The 22,239-nt window shown below is 41.1% G+C and overlaps 1 protein-coding gene across 1 annotated transcript in view; it reads right to left on the reverse strand.

Annotated features, from left to right (window-relative positions):
• PPM1L (protein phosphatase, Mg2+/Mn2+ dependent 1L) overlaps nucleotides 1-22,239 on the reverse strand; it is a 312,605-nt gene that overhangs the window by 75,138 nt on the left and 215,228 nt on the right. The window contains exon 2 of the mRNA XM_036997873.2: nucleotides 21,545-21,719. Coding sequence (XP_036853768.1) covers nucleotides 21,545-21,719 — 175 coding nt within the window. The remainder of the gene's footprint in view (nucleotides 1-21,544; nucleotides 21,720-22,239) is intronic.

Consider the following 22,239-nt stretch of genomic DNA (forward strand, 5'->3'; position numbering starts at 1 on the left):
ATTTTGAGGCAGGTCTTAGAAGATGGATTTATAGAGACAACAGTCAAGGTTAGCAATAAATTCACAGGGAAAATATTTCTAAGTCAACTGTCTTTCTCCACTTCTTAGACTCTCAGACCTAGGCAGAACCTGTTCCACAGTAAATGTTCATGTTGAATGAACAGTGTTTGTCCTAGTGATTTTTCCTAGCTGATTTATTTATAGCTCCCCTGGATTGGGTACAGAACTGTAAAAGCACATTCAGGTGCTTCTTGAGGGCATATACTGCAGAAACTCTTTATCAGATCAGCCTCACCAGAGCCCTGAGACAAGGATATTCACTAAAAAAAAAAAACCCACAGAAACACTTTGGGCACTAGAAAGTAGCTTGGAAACAGTGCCTTTCAGGATGCAATTTACCAAATGAAACTTCAGTGTCTAGTAGGTCCCAAAGATTAAACTTAACCTTCTTTCAAAATGACATTAAACAGCAGTCCAGCTGCCTATAATTACAGATTTTCCAAGTCTGAAAGTCAGCCAGAGGATGCATTTTGCTTACATCTCACTACTACAAATATACAGTCATGGTACATTAGAAATTCTGGCACTTAAAAATTATGCTATTTTCCCCTACAGACTGAAGGTCTTACAATTAACTTGAAACTCATTAAAATTTATTACAAGCATTCCAACAAGGTCTACAGAATCTTGGTTACAAAGTTCCAGTGGTGCAGAAAGGAAGAGATACAGACAGCATCGGCAGCCTGTCTCTGACTGGCCAGTGCAGTCTAAACTGTGACCACCTGGTACAATTATTTTCTTTGAAGTGTACACATTTTCTTCAGTCCTTGTAATCAAATACTCCTCTACAGCAGGTAATAACTACTTCCCTTGTGGCAGACAATGACAACTTGATTAGGAAGATAAACATAGCTCCATTCAAATGTTTTAATCAGCAGGGGTGGCACTTCCTGATTCTAAATCTGTGTTAACTTGCAGTTTCCAAGATTCTCAGCAAAGTTCTTTAAAATTCTATTTTGCCCACTGCAAAACTTAGATGAATGCATTTTCAGAGTGGATAGGTGGATAGGAGGCTTTCTGTCAAAGATAAGATGAAGTTGGGGGGATGTGGTTTTTTTTTTAAATAAATCCTCATCATATCACTTTTGCAATTTCAGTCTGAATTATTCTTTTTTAATTTCAGAGACCTCAAAAGAAAGCAGGCAATGCTGATAATGTACTAATGTAAGGTAATTAATGTAAACTACTTAATGTTAGTTGAAGAGCAACACTTAGGATGTGGAAGGTGATGCTGGGGCAAAAGGCAAGAACAGGTCTGTAGAAGGCACTGGCATGTAACTACAGTCACAGAAGCAAAGACGATAGCAAGCATTACTTACAATAAGCTTACCTTTAAAAATGCAACTGACATTAAACTTCAGGATGAACAGTTCAAGAGACTTACAGCTTCTCTTACTACCAGATTCTGTTACTACTGTCTGATTTATTTAAGAACTCTTTTTCAATTCCAAACCTAATTCCTTCCTCCTCTATGCATTTACTGTCCTTTGAACACACTCTGTACATCACTGAGTCCACTGTACTCTGTCTGTTTCTACCACTGTTTCTCTGGCCTCCCAACCCCGTGCACACTTGCACACACACATATGCACTCACATGCACTCAGAATGAGGGTCTCATAGTCATCTGGGCACTCCCCAAGGCCATCACCAAGCCTGGCTCATAGGTGCTTAGTCGTTGTTTGCTGAGTGAATAAATGCATGAACCAATGAATGTTAAATGACCTGAAGACAGAGTCACACACACACATTGTTAAAGCTGAAAGATACTTAAGAAAATATCTAATCCAATGTCCATTTTTACAGGTGGAGAAGCCAAGCAGAGGGAGGTGTAATGTCTCCCACAAATACAAAAACAGATCCCAGGACTCATGAACTACAAGTTGGGGTGTTTTTGAACAGCCATGGCAGTTAGTTTTCTAGTTTGTAGATAGCAAAGTCACTTTGTTTAGTTACTATTCCTACATCTCTTATCTTTTGACTTTTTGAATCCTTGATAAAAAGGGGTAAATGTAAGAATTAAAACTGAAATTCAAATCAGCTTTGTTAAGATTGGCATTATTGGCTAGAAAGAAGTGCTTAGTGTGGGGAAGTTGGGGTTCCTATGGCCAAGATCCTCACTGAACTTAAACCACCTGATGATGTAACTGGCCTGTTGCTAGGCTACAGCTTCCACACCTTTAGGCAATCAGCTATTATTGCACTATATAGAGTGCTCGGCCCAGTGCTCTGGGGGGAGGCAGAGACACTAGTGCTCAACCTACCGCTGGGAGAACAAGCTGGGTAATAAATCCTTTCACCCCAAAGAACGTTTTGCTGTCAATTTCTTTGGTCACATTGAATCCATAATGAACTTGCCTGGGGCTGAAACCCATTGGCAAGACAATTGGTGAAAGTTGGCAAAGTTCATTGTTGACCAAAGAAAAAGACAGGCTGCCCTTAATGGAGGGGTGCTTCAGTGGGCTGCCCCTGTGAATGGGGAAACAGTGGATTGTCCCCCACTGGGTATGTGGTCTGAGGTGGCTTGCCTCCTAGAGGACTGGGCCCCACCCCAGGACTGGAGGCAAGTGGAGGTGACACCTGAGGCAGTAGGGGTGGCCCTTGGTATAGTAAGTAGGTCTCTTGAGAGACAGAGTGCACGTGAGGCAGAGGGAACTGTGAGTTGGCTGTTTCTCACAGTATTAAAAAGGTATACAGATAAGACCCAAGAAATGCCAGCATGAGAATGCGAGCTGCAAACTTCTGTGGATTCCCTGAAAAAGGAAATGGTATTGATGTGAGAGGAGGCAGCACGAGAATGCCGGCAGCAAGGTGCCACTAGAGAGGTAAACAATTACTTACAGAACAAGGAGGCAGCGCTGCCAGGTGTTCTGAAAGGACAAAGAGGCCATCAAGGAAAAAGACGAACTCCTGAGGGAAGCACAGGCAGAGGTGGCATCAGCTCCAAAGCATTGAGGTGAAGGTAAGAGACCTTCTGAAGACTGAGGTGGCATTGCTGCAAGGCACGGTAGAAAAGGTAAAGGTTGTAGCAGAGGAGGCACTTGGGGGAGGGGAGAGAAAGGTGCCATCAGCCCCAGAAATGGAGGAGCTGGGGAAGGATGAAGGGGTGATGCTGGAGGCCCTGGCACTTCCTGTATTGAAAGCGTGCCCAGTGGTTGTAAAGAAAATAAAGACCCAGCAGCTGAAAGTTACCCAGGGAGAGGAGCAGCCCCCTCCCCAGGTAGTGGAGCACTCTCTGCTCCGCCCCTATACTTAGGCTGAGCTGGTGGATTTGGGCTCCCGGTTTAGGCGGAAGCCCTCGGAGTCAATATCAGCTTGGCTCCTGCATCTGTGGGACTTAGGAGTGGATGGAATTGTTCTGTTGGGATCAGAGATGGGAAAGCTGTCTTCCCTGACAGTGAAGCCTGCCTTGAGGCAGCAATTACAAAATGCACATCAGACCCCAGGGAGTCACTCCCTCCTGGATGGCATATGGCTGCACTTTGTGCTGTGTGGCCCAATCCAGGTGATCTACCATCCTCTCCTGTTAGATGGCAGACATACGCTGAACTCCAACAGGTGTTATGAGAGCTAGGCATAGGAAATGCCATCTATAGTCCACACAATTATGGCCCAGATGAAGAGATTTTCACTACTGGGATGAGAAATATTGTGCTTCAAACGGCTCCTGCATACCCCTTTGGGTCTCTAATGGCCATTCTTTCCCCTCACTTAGGGCATCCCATAAGCAAGGTGACACGTACAGTAGCAGACTTAGGAGAGGCTGAAGCAATGAGAACCCAGAAAGAAATAAGACCTGTTACTCACAAGAAGAATTTACAGAGCCTCATGAAAGTTACGAGGACCCAGATGTGGGTTGATTTAGTATGGGCAGGAGCAGATGGAAGGAAGTTAGATGGGAAGACAAATAGGATCTTAGTACAGCTATGGCAACAACTGAAACCAGAGCAGCAGTTCCAGCCATTAAGACCAAAGAGGCCAAGGTCAGAGACAGAGCCACAAGTCCAGCCTGTGTGTTTGCAAGACGTCCTGCTGGAGAGCGAGCCAACCTGACTTGAGCCCACACAGGAACTTGATTAGAAAACACGGTTTGACTGAGGGGAAGGTTAAGGCCCTGAGGGACCAGGGGGGAACTGGAGGCCACATGTTGAAAAAGCTATCCAGTGGTCCATAGTGAACATACAACATGTCCTGGCTCTGGTGGACACAGGGGCTGAATGTTCACTGATTCATAGTAACCCTGAGCGCTTCCCCAGGACTCCCACTATCATAGATGGATACGGGGGGAAGGCTATCAGAGTGATAAAAGCCCAAATCCCTTTGGTAATAGGGTGTCTACCCCCAAAGTATATAGCTCCTGTCCCTGAGGACATTTTGGGGATTGATATCCTGCAGGGTCTGTGGCTGCAGACCACTGCAGGTGAGTTCAGACTGAGAGTACGTGTGGTAAAGGCTCTTCTGAGGGGACATGCTAGGCACCTGCCCATAGTTTTGCCTGTGCCTCAGCGGGTGACTAATACCAAACAATACAAACTGCATAAAGAGATTGGAGAGACTCTCCAGGAGCTGGAAAAGGTGGGTATTATAAAGCCCACCCATAGTCCTTTCAATTACCCAGTGTAGCCAGTAAAAAAGCCAAATGGCTCCTGGCGTATGACTGTGGATTACAGAGAACTGAGTAAAGTCATACCCCCTATGCATGCTGCTGTCCCCTCTATTGCAGGCCTGATGGTTACCCTCAGCCATGAACTAGGAACATACCATTATGTGGTAGATCTTGCTAATGCCTTCTTTTCCATTGACATTGAGCAGGAAAGTCAGGAACAGTTTGCCTTCATGTGGGAAGGATGGCAATGCACTTTCACTGTCCTTCCACAGGGATACCTCCACAGCCCCACCATCTGTCATGGACTTGGAGCTCAGGACTTGGCTACATGGGAGAAACTGCCAACGGTGTCCGATTCTCTTTCAGATCTAGAAAGTGCAGCACCTAGACTGCTGCAACATTTATAGGAGAAAGGATGGGCTGTGAACAGCACCAAGCTTCAGGGACCTGGTTTGTCTGTCAAATTCTTGGGGGTCGTCTGGTTGGGTAAGACCAAAGTAATGCCAGAAGCAGTTATAGATAAAGTCCAGGCCTTTCCTAGCCCTACAACTGTAGCATTGCTACAGGGGTTTCTGGGTCTTCTAGGCTACTGGAGAGTGTTTATCTCACACTTGGCACAAATTCTGAAGCCCTTATACCAGTTGGTATGAAAGGGTGTCAGGTGGGACTGGGATGAGACATGTGCATCTGCCTTTACTACAGCAAAACAGGCCGTCAAGGCCATGCAGGCCTGAGTGTGATAGACCCATCAAGGCCTGTGAGCTGGATGTTCATGTGACTGAAGATGGTTATGGCTGGGGTCTCTGGCAGCGGCTTGAATGAAGTCACCAACCTATTGGATTCCGGTCACAATTCTGGAAAGGGGCAGAGGTACGATACACTTTGATAGAGAAACAACTGGCTGCCATGCATCATGCCTTGCTGGCTACAGAACCCATCACTGGAATGGCCCTGTTAAAGGTAATAACCACGTATCCCATTTTGGGGTGGTACGAGACCGGATCCAAAAGCCAAGGAGAGGTATGGCACAAACACCCACACTAGCCAAGTGGGGTGCTTACCTATAGCAGCATAGTGCCCTCTATTAGCCCCTTGAGTGAAGAACTCCAATGCTTATTGGAGCCAGTGAGATACACTAGTGAAAAGCAGGAAGAACTTGCTTTTGTACCATTAGTAGCAGAGTCCCTATCAGGAGGGAAAAGCATGGTACCCGAAAATGCATGGTACACAGACAGCTCCAGCCATGGGCAGCCCCCAAAATGGAGGGCCATAGCTTTCCATCCTAAGACTGAGACAATATGGATGGAAGATGGTGAGGGGAAGAGCAGCCAATGGGAAGAGTTGCGGGCTTTGTGGCTTGTGATCAGCCAGGAGACCTCCCCTATAGTTGTCTGTACTGACAGCTGGGCTGTCTATTGGGGCTTGACCCTGTGGCTACCAGCCTGGTACTGTGCCAACTGGCTGGTTGGTCACTGACCCCTTTGGGGGCAAGAATTGTGGCAAGACTTATGGGCCTGTGGTTTGACCAAAATAATTACAGTATACCATGTGACAGATCATTTGCCACTGGCATCCCCAGGAAATGATGAAGCAGATAAATTGGCCCAGATATTTTGCTTAGAAGAAAAGCCCGCCTCTGATGTAGACCAATGGTTACATCAGCATTTGTTGCATGCAAGGCAAAAGACAATGTGGGGTGTAGCCCATCGGTGGGGCTTGCCTTTGACCTTTGAAGAAGTTAGTAGAGCCTGGCAGGAGTGTGTAGTGTGCTCCAAAAGGGACTTAACACTGAGTTCCACAGCAACATGGGACAATAACTAAGAGGCCAATACCTCTCATGCAGTGGCAGATAGACTATATTGGGCCTCTACCTGTGTCAGAAGGATATCTGTATGCGATGACTTGTGTGGACACAGTTACTGGACTTCTGGTTGCTTTTCCTACCCATTGTGCAGACCAGCAGACAACCAAAAGAGGCCTGGAGCATCTCTTTGCTGCCTATGGCTGACCACAGGTAAGTGAGAGTGATCAGGACACTTATTTTACTGGACATACACTGCATGAATGGGTGCAACAGCTGGGAATCAAATGGAAGTTTCATGTGCTATACAATCCTACCACAGCAGGCATGATAGAGAGGCACAATGGTTTATTAAAGTCTGGACTAAAGTCACTTACCAGTAGTCTGTGGGGATGTCAGTGCACTTATGGACCGTGCTATGGCATTTGAACGAGAGACCCCAAAAGAGAGCCCTGAGCCCAATAGAGATGTTAACACATATGGCTACCTCCCCTATACAACTGCAAGTATAAACCAAAGAAGAATCACTGAAGCCGAGGTTCGGCCACCAGAATAATATCTTGCTGCCAGCACCAACGGCACTGAACCCTGGCAAGTCCATTGAGTGGATGTGGCCTTGGACCTTTTGACACATGGACCAATGATGGCTGGCTCTCCTGGCACCTTGGGGACAAGGCCTGGAAGCTGGCCTCCTGTGTATTCCTGGAATAATAGCAGAGTGGCCACCAAAGGTCACAGTAGTATATCCTGAATGGCCAGAAGGTAGGAGCATCTTACCAAGGAGGTTTGTTTTATCATTATGGCCAGTGCATGCACCTCCAGTTGCACTATATATAAACCCTTCAGTAACCCCCATGGGGAAAGGAGTTAAAGTATGGTATACTAGACCTGGAAGGGACCCCCTTCCTGCTACGGTCCTATCACAGGACCACTCTTTTGCATGCATCCTACCTGATGGACAAGATTTGCCTATGTTGGTGTCATTAAAACTTGTGTCTTATCACCCCTAAAGTCTTTGAGGATTGGGAAATTCCTCTGGCTTGAGGACTATTATAATTTTTTGTTATTAGGAATCTCCTCTGGCTTGAGGATTATTATAATTTTTGTTACCTGTATCAAAATCTTGCTGTATATTAATTTTTATTATCTCTAAGTTGTTGTTATCCTCTGTTGCTATTGTGGAATCTGGTTACAGTGCTCCAGCTTTCTCACACAGGGACCATTGCAGAAGATTGAAAGCGTGTAGACTGTAAGGCGAGAATCCTGGAGGGGTGGTGTGTGGGGAAGTTGGGGTTCTATGGCCAGGATCCTCACTGAACTTAAACCACCTGATGATGTGACTGGCCTGTTGCTAGGCTACCACTTCCACACCTTTAGGCAATAAGCTATTATTGTGCTATATAGAGAGCTAGGCCCTCTCTGGGCGGAGGCAGAGACTCTAGTGCTGGACCTACTGCTGAGAGAACAAGCACCTTTCACCACAAAGAAAGGTTTGCTGTCAATTGGTCACATTGAATCCATAATGAACTTGCCCAGGGCTGAAACCCATTGGCAAGACATTAGTTTGTAAGTGGATTTTGACTATTTTAGGCTTCTGTTCCCACTGCTATATGACTAATAATTGACTACATTACAAAAGTCTTCATTATGTTTTGTTAATCATACTACCATTCTCATCTTTTCACAGATAAGAAGCGAAGCTCCAAATTCAGGGATTCTATATGGTGATGAGAACTGGAACATAGATAAAAGAGAGGGACCACCCTGAAAATATTGAAAGGTTATGTGAATGATAACTGAGGCACATCTACTTAATAGGATAACACGCAGCCATTACAAGTTACTTTACTGAGTAGTTTATGTGAGAATAGAGAGATAGGATTACATTTCAGTGTTAAATGAAGAAAAAAAGTATAAGACGGGGCATAAATAATTAAAACCCAGGAGAGAAAAATGACTATAAGTAAATATGCTAAAGATGTTGGTTATGTTTAGGTGGTAGAATTAGAGATTATCTTTTTGTCGTTATTTTTCCATATTTAAAAAAATGTTCTAAAATATATTTATATTATACTTATAATGGAAAAATAGAACATTAAATTTTTTATGTAAATTCAGATGCTGCCGTCAAAGGGGGGACAACCAATATTGGATTTCCCCTAATAGTTCCTCCTGGATCCCTGTTTTTTTTCTCTTCATTTCAAACCCTGCCAGCAAGCCTCTGGAGAGAGTATTCTTTGAGGCCAGAAATAGAGTCCTGATTGAAGATAATAAAGTAAGGAAACCTTGGTGCCACATCTTCCCTTAGGACCCGTTTAGGAAACATACTGAGAAATTCACTGTTAGAATGAAGAATTTCCTGCAAATGCCTTTTACTGCATTTTTTTATGTTCTTGGAAAACCTGAAAGGGCCCTAAATAATTCACAATCTCTTTCATGGGTTGGTTTCTCAATGTGTGTTCAATTTTTTCCCCATGACAGTAAATGACTTTCCTTTTGAGATCACTGATTACTCTGACACTAATGTCTCAATTAAACTGTAGATGTAACTTTTAGGTACCATCTATTTTAAGAAGAATAAAGTAAGCTCAATAGGAGGTAACCCTCCAGCTACTTTCTAAACTGCTAGAGCACATTCCCCCACCCTTTTTAAAAGCTATTTCTCCAAAAAGTACATTACAGTACTTAGAGTGCCTTCACGGCAGGTAGCTTTGCTTGGGCTCAGCATCCAGGAATTTCTAATGTAAGCTGCATCAGGGAATCACAAAGCAAAGGCTTAAAAATTAATGCTACTCATTCTTTCTCATCTCCTCTGGGAAAGTTGTATGTGATTGCCTAACACTTGTAAATGGATCAGCAGGTCCCCAGCTTTAACTGATGCCCAGATGAATACAATAAACAGCCGGCTGAGTTCTCCCCTCTCATTTACCCCAACTGGTTTACTTTCTGCTTCTAAGTGCTGTCTTCATGGTAGTGACGTTTGCTCATTGGAAAGCTGTGTGGGCTTCTAGTGAACTCTAAGAAAAGAAATAAAACTCTTGCTGGATTTCAGGTTAACTGTGAGAAGGAGATGTGAGCAGCAACTTAGGTAACTCAAAGTCAGCAGTAAAATACTAGCCCTGGACAGCCCGCCCACACAGGCAGCTCTTCCCAAAGAGAGGCGTCGGCAGCTCTTTACTCCTGTTTCCGCGGCTTAGAGTTCTTGAGCGTGTGACAGAGAATATCACTTTCAAATAAATGGGCCTACTTGTTTCACGATTTCCTCAAAAACAGGCATTACTAGGCATAGTGCTTTATCCTTAACAAGGAAATATGCAGGTTATTTATTCATGCCCCTACTTTAAAAAATTTCTAAACAGTTTGAGATTACTTAGAGAAATAATGTTAACATGAATAATATACCAGAAAAGTAAATAAATAAAATAACTAATGCGAGGGAAGATTTCCTCTCCTGCTATTGAGACAGGGACTGTGGATGCAGTCAGAGTAGGGTGAGGGTATCTAAAAGAGCCCTACCAAAACTCAATATTAAACAATTAAGCAAAATCAGAGTCACATTAATTCTCTAAAGTAAAATATCAAACTAGGAATACAAGCATTCTTCAGTGAGATTAGTTAAAACTAAAAAGCCAGGAGTAACTTGGCCTGGAATGTTTGAACATCCCCCAGATAAGAAAATACCTCAACATAGCCCGTGTCTTCACTGTGTCAATTTAGTGAGGCTACTGTAAAATTTACTTTAGCCTGCTGAAAGGCCCAGCTTATCTTCTTTAACTTTGCCCAGGTGCTGCTTTTCCTCCTCCAGTCCCTAATCAAGTAGTATATAACCTGGGCAATTAATATAGCAAGCAAGCCCAGTCACAAACAACATAGTAAAAATAAGAAAGATTCCATCAAAAAGAAAAAATAAATTTCTTAACATAACAGACAATAACCCAGGCCACCTTGGGAGCAGGACAGGCAGTCTTGATTAATGTGCTCCCAAACCAAGAAGCTGCTATTCTGGGAAAGAATCAGAGCAATAAATTTATTGTGTTAACTCTGCAAAATAATCCAGAAGACTGATAAGAAACTTAGTGTCTCTTCAAAGATAAACATTTGAGGACCACTTAGCAGGTCTGCATCCCTAGCCCTTTGTCTCTCAACTGCCTATAAACCCCCTAGACAACGCACCACTGCGGGCTCTCTTGTCCCCTCCTGGCCTGAGCCAGGAGCTCTGTCCTCTCACTGTATCTCTTAATAAAAGTCTCTCACTGGCTCTGCTACCTTGAGTGCTTGTTAAGTTCATTCTTCAATTCCGCAAACAAGAACACCGGCATCACTATTTCAACCCTTCAACTTTTGCCCACTATGACAAGTAATGAATATTTAGGCTAATGATGCTCTGAGACAGTGTGAAATACTACTTCAATCTCTTCTCAGATCACATTTTCCTTAGAAATTTTTCTGTGCTAAGCCCAATCTATTGAAATGTATATAAACTTGTACTACAATTCAAATAAAGACATTTATAGATCAAATGCAAACCATGCCTTAGTCCTTACTCTGGATTTTGCTTAGCATTAATAAACACTAATAAAAATATCTAAGCTATCTCAATGAGGACCCATGAATAATGGCTCAGAACCTCTCCTTCCAAAAACCTAGTTTTGCCTGACTCATCGTGTCACCCACCAACAAAAGCATGCCTGGGCATATTCATGTGCAGATGCCGGGAAAGCTGAGGGATGGTCTTATTTTGGTCAGATATTACATGCACATTACATGGGCTGTGTGAGGAGAGAGGGGACAGGCAACAGTGCAAGCAGAAGGTTCAAGATGAAGCCACATGCAGCCTTGTAGGAACTATGGCTGCCTGAGTTTTTCATTGTTAAGAGGCCAGAGTCACTGTTTTAGAAATGGAAGACATCTCTGAGATCCAAGCTCGTGCCTTCAGTTTATAGGGAAATGGGGTTTAGGGAGGTTTGGTGACTTACCCACACTCACATATCTGGTTGGCAGCAGAGCTAGAATGGAATCTGGGTGTTTTGGTTCCAAGACCTCTTTCAATTATACCACAAAACATCTTTATTCTGGGAATAGTCAAAACTTAAAAATAAGCCACTTGGATGAAAATCTTTCTCAACTGGTTTACACAATTCCTGTGTTTTTAATACAGAGTATTATTAACACCACCGAACCTTTTCTCTGTGAAGCAAGGCCACCATTATGAATGAAGATCAATGTCATCGACTCTGTCATCCAGAGTCTATGAATTCGGATTTGACAGTGCAGTGTGATGTTGGGGATAAGATAACCATCTATGGATTTCCATGGATTGACTCTTCACTCTTATTCCTTGCTGCCCTCGGTGTCTCTGTGCCAAGTATCATTCCCTTCACCCATCTTCTAATTCTAATTCTAAACTCATGTTTTTAAAGTTCATTCTCTAGACTAATATGAAAGGCAGACAGATGTGCCCTATATTCATTGCAGCATTATTCACTATAACAAGAACCAAAACCAAAACCATAATTGTCCAATATAGGAGAATGTTTAGTGAGTAGTATGTTCAAAGAACATGACATTATGCAGCCATTAAAATTATCTTCACATGAAGAGGTTTTAATGAAATGAAGAAGTGCTTATGAAATAATGTTAAGTGAAGCATGCAGGATATAAAATTGCAACATGTCAACCACATTTCAAAAATGTTTAGTGAGGGAAATATAGCAAAATGTTTACAATGGTAGGTTTATTGATAATTATTATTCTCTTATTACACCACTCTAATTATTTCTATTTACTTCTGCTTAAAAGTGTGATATACTTTAAGTTAGAAAAAGAATTTTAAGAAAGAGAATGTCACATTAGAAAACATAACCTAACTGGTTAGAATAATAAAAATAAAAATGTAGATTGTAGGTGAGAATGTAAAGCCTCTGGTGCATGGGCTTATCCACCAATTCTTTGAAAGATAAGCCTGCACATGGCTTTTGCTTACTTTCCATTTCTTTGCTGAATTTTGGGTATGTTGGGGTGCTGGATAATTGAACTGTGGTGAGTTAAGTGTTCACTTATATATATACTTAAAAGGGAAAGGGGGATACCGGGAAAGACAGAAAAAGAGAAGGGAGGGAGAAAGGTTCTGAGACAATGTTTTCAGACAAGTGTGCAAGGATTATTTTCATTAAGTGGGTTTTAGAAGTTTGGAAGCAACAGATGGTGGTAACGGTCATTAAGTCACTCAGGCTGATTTATCAGTGGGTGAGCATTAAAGACAAATTAAACTCTCTGGAGACTAGGATATCTTCCAATTAACAATTAAATATTTAAAACTCAGCATGTCAAATTAAAAATGTGAATAAGTCAAAACTGGGCAGCATGGAAAGAAGCTAAGCAGTCAAAGCAGATGAGTGACAGTATAGATGTTTGTATCTAAAGATATTGGATAGTTACCAGTTTTCTATCCTGATTATTTTGTATCATAATGAAATATTTTTCTGTAAACTTGCAATTTTTAAAAATTTTCTCCTCTTTGAGGGAAATCTTTAATAATTGGTAATGGAGAAGAAAGCAGTGGCCTTCTGATTTTAAAACACACAATGGCATTCAATTATTCATACATATGCACAGCCCCCACCAGAGGTGTCACCTCATGTGGCGACACAAGGGCAAGCTGAGCTTGATGAGGATGATTTAACAATAGATGTTGTTTGACTTCTCAAAGCTTCCAGAGATAATTTTTTAAATTTCCCTCTGCCTCTCCAAACACTATATGCAAGAAAACACTCTAAGAGTACTTTAAATTGGTCTGAGGAATAGACAAGATCCCAATCTGTTCTCATTCAGCATTAGCAGCATTTGCAATATGACTTCTAAGGACTTCCTCAGACATGATGTATTTCACTATCCTGATAACCCGGCCAAAATTGCCAGTCCAGCTCTATAGATGAAGAAACAGAGGCTCTAAGAGATTAATTTGCTGAATATCACACTAGTATTAAGCTAGAGGAAAGATCTGGAATTTAGATCCTCTAACCCTCAATCCTGTAAATTCTTTCCACTGTATCATGCTGCAATTTGTGCAGGGATTAATTCAATGTCCAAGTATTTGCCCCTAGAGGCCACATACAAGTGTACCTCTGCCACTTGGTAGCTGCTCAACGACAGTGCAGGTGAGAGGAAAACTATTCCTGAAGAAGGAAAAATAAAGTGGTGGGAGTTGGCAGTTGATAGTCATTCCCACCCTGGTGCCCAATGGGATCTCTTCATCCACATAGACTGTGTCTCTCTTCTCTTCACAAAACCATTGTCATCATTTGCCCTTAGGGTTTAAATTAATGGCCTCCCCTAAGGAATTCTATTGAAAATCTGAGCCACTTTCACTAGTCATTGCCTCTACATCCCCTCAGCTTAACTTTATTAGTTTGTAGATATTACAGAGCATACCTATTTCCAAATTCCTTGGGAATTTTTACATGTATGCTTTAGCTCCCCAGCTAGATTTAAACAATGTTTTCTACATCTCAGATTCCTCTCTGGATTTTCAATACTCTTCTTCCTTTCTCCCAACTGCCTTGTATATTGTTAGACATTCAACAAATGCCTACTGAGAAAGTGAGAACCTGAATCAGTGTAGTAAAAACCCAGCTTGATTACTAATTAGGAGGTTGGAGCCTCAGCTCTACAACAGAGTTTGCTATTTCAGGTACGTCTGTGGGTCTCAGTTTTCTCATCTTAAAATAGTTATGGGGACATGAAGAGGGTGGACTATATAAGCTCTATAATCTCTTAAGAATCTATGAATATTTAAATATTATTTTAATTGGGCTGATCATAGGCTTACTTTATTTCATTAGGGATGGTAAAGGAAATGAATGCAAATTCCAAAAACAAGAATGTTAAAAACAAGACAAAAATAGAAACCAAATAACTAACCACCCAACAGGCAGAAGGAAGTCAACGTGTCTGGAAAATTAATAAAACAAAGGAAAATGAGAGAGAGTCAAATTGTCTTGGGCAAGTCTACAAGTGTGGATCTTGCCTGAGGGGGTTATAAAGGAATCAGAGGGTGGAATATAAATGAGGACAGATTAATATCTACAAAGATTCCTTTAGTGGGTAGGCATATGTAGCATAATGTTTGGTTTTTAAAATCTTCTGTTTGGTACTAGAGATTGAAATCAAATGTTAAGAAAGAACATCAGAAGAAGGATGAAAGATGGCAGTGTGAGAGGAGAAACAGAGGCTTCCTCCTAAAACTGGATACAATTAGAAAATTTAATAGGTGCAACTAATCCAGACAGAGCAACAGCAAAGAGGGCACGTCAGACTGCACACACCCAGAGAAAAGAGCAGACCTCAGCGAACGGGGTAACGTACCAGAGCTGTGGCTCCATGGGACCCGAGCCCCTCCCCCACCCCAGCTCACCGGCAGGAGGAAGAGAAATGGAGCAGGGAGGGAGTGGAGGGCCTGGGACTGCTGAATACCTAGCTCCAGAGATCTGTGCTGGGAGCACAAACCTACATTTCATGGTGCTTTCATGAGACTCGCATGACTACCGGGTTGGAAAGTTAATACAAGCAGAGTTCCTGGGGAGACTGGGATTTCGGCTGCTTGTGGAAAGCAGGGATCCATATCTGGCTGCTCTGGGCCAAAAACTTATACCTGTGTGCCCGGCCCACTGGCTCAGGCAGTGGAGACAGGCACAGCAGCCAGGAGGCGGGGAACAGCTCTTTCCTACCCCCAGGTACCAGTACCGCTCACCTGCGACCCCTGACATTGCTTTAGGGACTCAGCAGCTCCAGAATAGAGCTTCTGGGCACTAGAGGGCGCCATATACAAACATGAAACGCCAAAGGAACCTTGTCCACAGTAAAATTGTTAATACAACTCCCGAGAAAGATTTAAACTATATGGACCTCGTGACTCTTCCTGAAAGGGAGTTCAAAATAAAAATAATCAACATCCTAATGGAGGTACAGAAAGACATCGAAGAACTCAGGAATGAATTTAGGTCAGAGATCCAATCGTTAAAGAACACGATGGACAGTATTAAAGGCAGGTTGGATATGGTGGAGGAGACAATAAATGAAATAGAAAATAGAGAAGAGGAATACAAAGAAGCTGAGGCACAGAGAGACAAAAGGATCTCTAAAAATGAAAGAATATTGAGAGAACTGTGTGACCAATCCAAGCGGAACAATATTTGCATTATAGGGAAACCAGAAGAAGAAGAGAGAGAAAAAGGGATAGAAAGTGTTTTTGAGGAGGTAGTTGCTGAAAACTTCCCCAGTCTGGGGAAGGAGACAGTCTCTCAGGCCATGGAGATCCACAGATCCCCCTACACAAGGGACCCAAGGAAGACAACAGCAAGACACATAGTAATTAAAACGGGAAAGATCAAGGATAAAGACAGACTGTTAAAAGTAGCCAGAGGTAGAAATAAGATCACCTACAAAGGAAAGCCCATCAGACTAACAACAGACTTCTCAGCAGAAACCTTACAGGCCAGAAGGGAGTGGCATGATGTATTTAATGCCATGAAGCAGAAGGGCCTGGAACCAAGATTACTTTATCCAGTGAGATTATCATTTAAATTTGAAGGAGGGATTAAACAATTTCCAGATAAGCAAAAGCTGAGAGAGTTTACCTCCCACAAACCATCTCTACTGTCTATTTTGGAGGGACTGCTATAGATGGAAGTGTTCCTAGGGTTGGATAGCTGTCACCAGAGGTAATAAAATCATGGTAGGGAGGGTGGAGCAGCTGATTGAGAGGCAAATGCAAAATTAAATTGACTATCCCCAAAGCCAATCAAGGAATAGAGAAAAAGTATAGAATCTGATACCCAATATATAAAGAATGAAGGAGGAAGAAAAAGGAGGAGAAATAGAAAAGAATCTTTAGATTGTGTTTGTAATAGCATACTAAGTGAGTTAAGTTAGACTCTTAGATAGTAAGGAAAGTAACCTGGAACCTTTGGTAAACACGAATCTAGAGCATGAAATGGCAATAAGTACATACCTATCAATAATCACCCTAAATGTAAATGGACTGAATGCACCAATCAAAAGACATAGAGTCACTGAATGGATAAAAAACCAAGACCCATCTATATGCTGCTTACAAGAGACTCACCTCAAAATCAAAGACATGCACAGACTAAAAGTCAAGGGATGGAAAAAGATATTTCATGCAAACAATAGGGAGAAAAAAGCAGGTGTTGCAGTACTAGTATCAGACAAAATAGACTTCAAAACAAAGAAAGTAACAAGAGATAAAGAAGGACATTACATAATGATAAAGGGATCAGTCCAACAAGAGGACATAACCATTCTAAATATATATGCACCCAACACAGGAGCACCAGCATATGTGAAACAAATAATAACAGAACTAAAGGAGGAAATAGATGGCAATGCATTCATTGTAGGAGACTTCAACACACCGTTCACTCCAAAGGACAGATCCAGCAGACAGAAAATAAGTAAAGACACAGAGGCACTGAACAACACAGTAGAACATATGGACCTAATAGACATCTATAGAACTCTACACCCAAAAGCAGCAGGAAACACATTCTTCTCAAGTGCACATGGAACATTCTCCAGAATAGACCACATACTAGGTCACAAAAAGAACCTCAGTAAATTCCAAAAGACTGAAATTTTACCAACCAACTTTTCAGACCACAAAGGTATAAAACTGGAAATAAATTGTACCAAGAAAGCAAAAAGGCTCACAAACACATGGAGGATTAACAACACGCTGCTAAATAGTCAATGGATCAACAACCAAATTAAAATGGAGATCCAGCAATATATGGAAATAAATGACAACAACAACACAAAGCCCCAACTTCTGTGGGACGCAGCGAAAGCAGTCTTAAGAGGAAAGTATATAGCAATCCAGGCATATTTAAAGAAGGAAGAACAAACCCAAATGAATAGTTTAACGTCACAGTTATCAAAATTGGAAAAAGAAGAACAAATGAGGCCTAAAGTCAGCAGATGGAGGGACATAATAAAGATCAGAGAAGAAATAAACAAAATTGAGAAGAATAAAACAATAGAAAAAATCAATGAAACCAAGAGCTGGTTCTTGGAGAAAATAAACAAAATAGATAAGCCTCTAGCCAAACTTATTAAGAGAAAAAGAGAATCAACAGAATAAGAAATGAGAAAGGAAACATCACGATGGACCCAACAGAAATACAAAGAATTATTAGAGACTACTATGAAAACCTATATGCTAAGAAGCTGGAAAACCTAGAAGAAATGGACAACTTCCTAGAAAAATACAACCTTCCAAGAATGACCAAGGAAGAAAGACAAAATCTAAACAAACCAATTACCAGCAAAGAAATTTAAGCAGTAATCAAAAAACTGCCTAAGAAAAAAACACCCAGGCCAGATGAATTTCCCTCAAAATTTTATCAGACATACAGAGAAGATATAGTACCCATTCTCCTGAAAGTTATCCAAAAAATAAAAGAGGAGGGAATACTCCCAAACTCATTCTATGAAACCAACATCACCCTAATACCAAAACCAGGCAAAGACCACACCAGAAAAGAAAATTACAGACCAATATCTCTGATGAACGTAGATGCAAAAATAATAAAATCTTAGCAAACCGAATTTAAAAATATATCAAAAGGATCATATACCCTGACCAAGTGGGATTCATCCCAGAGATGCAAGGATGGTACAACATTCGAAAATCCATCAACATCATCCACCACATCAACAAAAAGAAAGACAAAAACCACATGATCATCTCCATAGATGCTGAAAAAGCATTCGACAAAATTCAATATCCATTCATGATAAAAACTCTCAGCAAAATGGGTCTAGAGGGCAAGTACCTCAACATAATAAAGGCCATATACAATAAACCCACAGCCAACATCATACTGAACAGCGAGAAGCTGAAAGCTTTTCCTCTGAGATCGGGAACAAGACAGGGATGCCCACTCTCCCCACTGTTATTTAACATAGTACTGGAAGTCCTAGCCACAGCAATTAGACAAAACAAAGAAATACAAGGAATCTGGATTGGTAAAGAAGTTAAACTGTCACTATTTGCAGATGACATGATATTGTACATAAAAAACCCTAAAGACTCCACTCCAAAACTACTAGAACTGATATTGGAATACAGCAAAGTTGCAGGATACAAAATTAACACACAGAAATCTGTGGCTTTCCTATACACTAACAATGAGCCAATAGAAAGAGAAATCAGGAAAAAAATTCCATTCACAATTGCATCAAAAAGAATAAAATACCTAGGAATAAACCTAACCAAAGAAGTGAAAGACTTATACCCTGACAACAATAAGACACTCTTAAGAGAAATTAAGAGAAATTAAAGAGGACACTAACAAATGGAAACTCATCCCATGCTCTTGGTTAGGAAGAATTAATATTGTCAACATAGCCATCCTGACCAAAGCAATATACAGATTTGATGCAATCCCTCTCAAATTACCAGCAACATTCTTCAATGAATTGGAACAAATAATTCAAAAATTCATATGGAAACACCAAAGACCCCAAATAGCCAAAGCAATCCTGAAAAAGAAGAATAAAGTAGGGGGTATCTCACTCCCCAACTTCAAGCTGTACTACAAAGCCATAGTAATCAAGACAATTTGGTACTGGCACAAGAACAGAGCCATAGACCAGTGGAACAGATTAGAGACTCCGAGATTAACCCAAACATATATGGTCAATTAATATTCGATAAAGGAGCCATGGACATACAATGGCGAAATGAGTCTCTTCAACAGATGGTGCTGGCAGAACTGGACAGCTACATGTAAGAGAATGAAACTGGATCACTGTCTAACCCCATACACAAAAGTAAATTCAAAATGGATCAAAGACCTGAATGTAAGTCATGAAACCATAAAACTCTTAGAAAAAAAGCATAGGCAAAAATCTCTTGGACATAAACATTAGCAACTTCTTCATGAATATATCTCCCTGGGCAAGGAAAACAAAAGCAAAAATGAACAAGTGGGACTATATCAAGCTGAAAAGCTTCTGTACAGCAAAGGACACCATCAATAGAACAAAAAGGTACCCTACAGTATGGGAGAATATTTTTGTAAATGACAGATATGACAAAGGCTTGACATCCAAAACATATAAAGAGCTCATGCTCCTCAACAAACAAAAAGCAAATAATCCAATTAAAAAATGGGCAGAGGAGCTGAACAGACAGTTTTCCAAAGAAGAAATTCAGATGGCCAATAGACACATGAAAAGATGCTCCACATCGCTAATTATCAGAGAAATGCAAATTAAAACCACAATGAGGTATCACCTCACACCAGTAAGGATGGCCACCATCCAAAAGACAAACAACAACAAATGCTGGTGAGGTTGCGGAGAAAGGGGAACCCTCCTACACTGTTGGTGGGAATGTAAATTAGTTCAACCATTGTGGAAAGCAGTATGGAGGTTCCTCAAAATGCTCAAAATAGACTTACCATTTGACCCAGGAATTCCACTTCTAGGAATTTACCCTAAGGATGCAGCAGCCCAGTTTGAAAAAGACAGATGCACCCCTATGTTTATTGAAGCACTATTTACAATAGCCAAGAAATGGGAGCTACCTAAGTGTCCATCAGTAGATGAATGGATAAAGAAGATGTGGTACATATACACAATGGAATATTATTCAGCCATAAGAAGAAAACAAATCCTACCATTTGCAACAACATGGATGGAGCTAGAGGGTATTATGCTCAGTGAAATAAGCCAAGCGGAGAAAAACAAATACCAAATGATTTCACTCATCTGTGGAGTATAAGAACAAAGAAAAACTGAAGGAACAAAAGAGCAGCAGAATCACAGAACCCAAGAATGGACTAACAGTTACCAAAGGGAAAGAGACTGGGGAGAATGGGAGGGTAGGGAGGGATAAGGGCAGGGACGAAGAAAGGAGGTATTATGATTAGCATGTATAATGTGGGGGGTGGGGGAAAGGGGAGGGCTTTGCACAACAGAGAAGACAAGTAGTGATTCTACAACATCTTACTATGCTGTTGGACAGTGACTGTAATGGGGTTTGTCGGTGGGACTTGGGGTAGGGGAGAGCCTAGTAAACACAATGTTCTTCAAAAAAATAAAAATAAATAAATTTAAAAAAAAAGAAAGAACGTCAGCATTGAGACTGCTTAGATCATGCTGAAGCGAAAAGATGCAAACTAATAACTTCCTGGTGGAAATATAAACAGAAGTTCCTGGTATTAAAACAGAGATTAATATTACCAACATTTGACCATCAGAAACCTATTTTTATGCACTTTCTCCTCCATCTGCAGGTGGTGGGAAGAGGACAATTTTAATCAGGATATTTCTCTTTAGTAAGCTTAATTTTCTTAAAGATTTTAATAATTCCAAGTAATACTACACTGGTTTCATTAAAATTGGGTTTTAGTGACAGACTGCATAATAGATAAAAATGGTGTTATAAGGAATAATTCCATGCCTTTATGAATAAGTTCCCTTAGATAGGACGGATTTATGGCAGGCAGTGAACCAAAGTCTCCAGTGTGGTATTAGAGGGCAGGACTCCCCTGAGGAGTAAAAGGAGAAGAAAGTCAACTTCAGCTGGAAGCTTCCAAAGGAAAAAAAAGGTACCTCTTTAGGAAAAAAAAAAAATCTGAAATAAAAAAAATAATACTTGAAATGAATAAAAGTTGTTGGATTATTGGGTGTAAAAGATTTTAGTTGGTATCCAGAGTTGAAGTGACACTTTAAAAGATTAAATCAATAGAAGTACATGGTTGATAAAAGGCCAGAAAAATTCCATCTAAGAAAGAGAAAAAAGTTTTAAAGGATTTGATAGCTAAGAACCATTTTGGGGAATCTCCTGATAAAATTTTTGATATTAAAACTGCAGAGAACAAACTTACTGTTAATCCATGCTATGTAATTTTGAGTCCAGTTTGCCCTTCATCTTTTACCTGAAAAAGGGCCTGAATTTAACCAAAGTCTACAATGAATTTCTACAGAGGAAAAAATTGTGTGTGTGTGTGTGTGTGTGTGTGTGTGTGTGTGTATTAAAGACAAACATACCTGCTTCATCATAGGATACAGTCAATTTTTCTAGCATTTCTCGGTCAATTGACAGAATCTGCTGTTCCAGGATGGTCTGGTAAGACAATACACTGTTTTCTTTGTCTTTCTCGTAGTCCTGAAGATGTTGTTTAAGGGCCTCTGGGAGTCGAGATTTTACGTATTCGGCTGCAGTCTGCAGTTAAAACAGGTAGAGAACTCCATTAGCATCTCTCATCTTGCGCATTGTGGCAAGAACTCAAAGTACTGCAGAGCCAACCCTTGAGATAAGCATTTCCTTGTCATCACCCCTTTCAGACTCCCCTGTACCAAGCAAGGAAAGTCTTCAACTAGAATCACAGACCTCTAGGAATTTTCTAGCAGGTTTACAGGCATAATAGATGATGGATATGGTTTAGCATTCAAAGAGTTAATATTCCACTGAACTCCGAAGGCCCATGACAGTAATATCCCTGGATAAATCTGAAGTGCCCTTGTCTGGGAGACAGAAGCCACTGAGCAGTGAGCTCACCTATGCTAGGGCATCCACACCGCTCAGTGACTTTGTTCCCTGCTCACTAATGCTCACACAGGAACTCTTGTGAAGCAAATAGAAAGGAGAAGCCTCAGCTAGGGCTGAAATGGAACAATGGAATAAACAGAAAATGAAGAGATCTAATATGATGCCTTTTAATATGAAAAAGAAATGTTTGCCA

Source organism: Manis javanica, chromosome 3, assembly GCF_040802235.1.
Source record: "Manis javanica isolate MJ-LG chromosome 3, MJ_LKY, whole genome shotgun sequence".
Taxonomy (NCBI): Eukaryota; Metazoa; Chordata; class Mammalia; order Pholidota; family Manidae; genus Manis; species Manis javanica.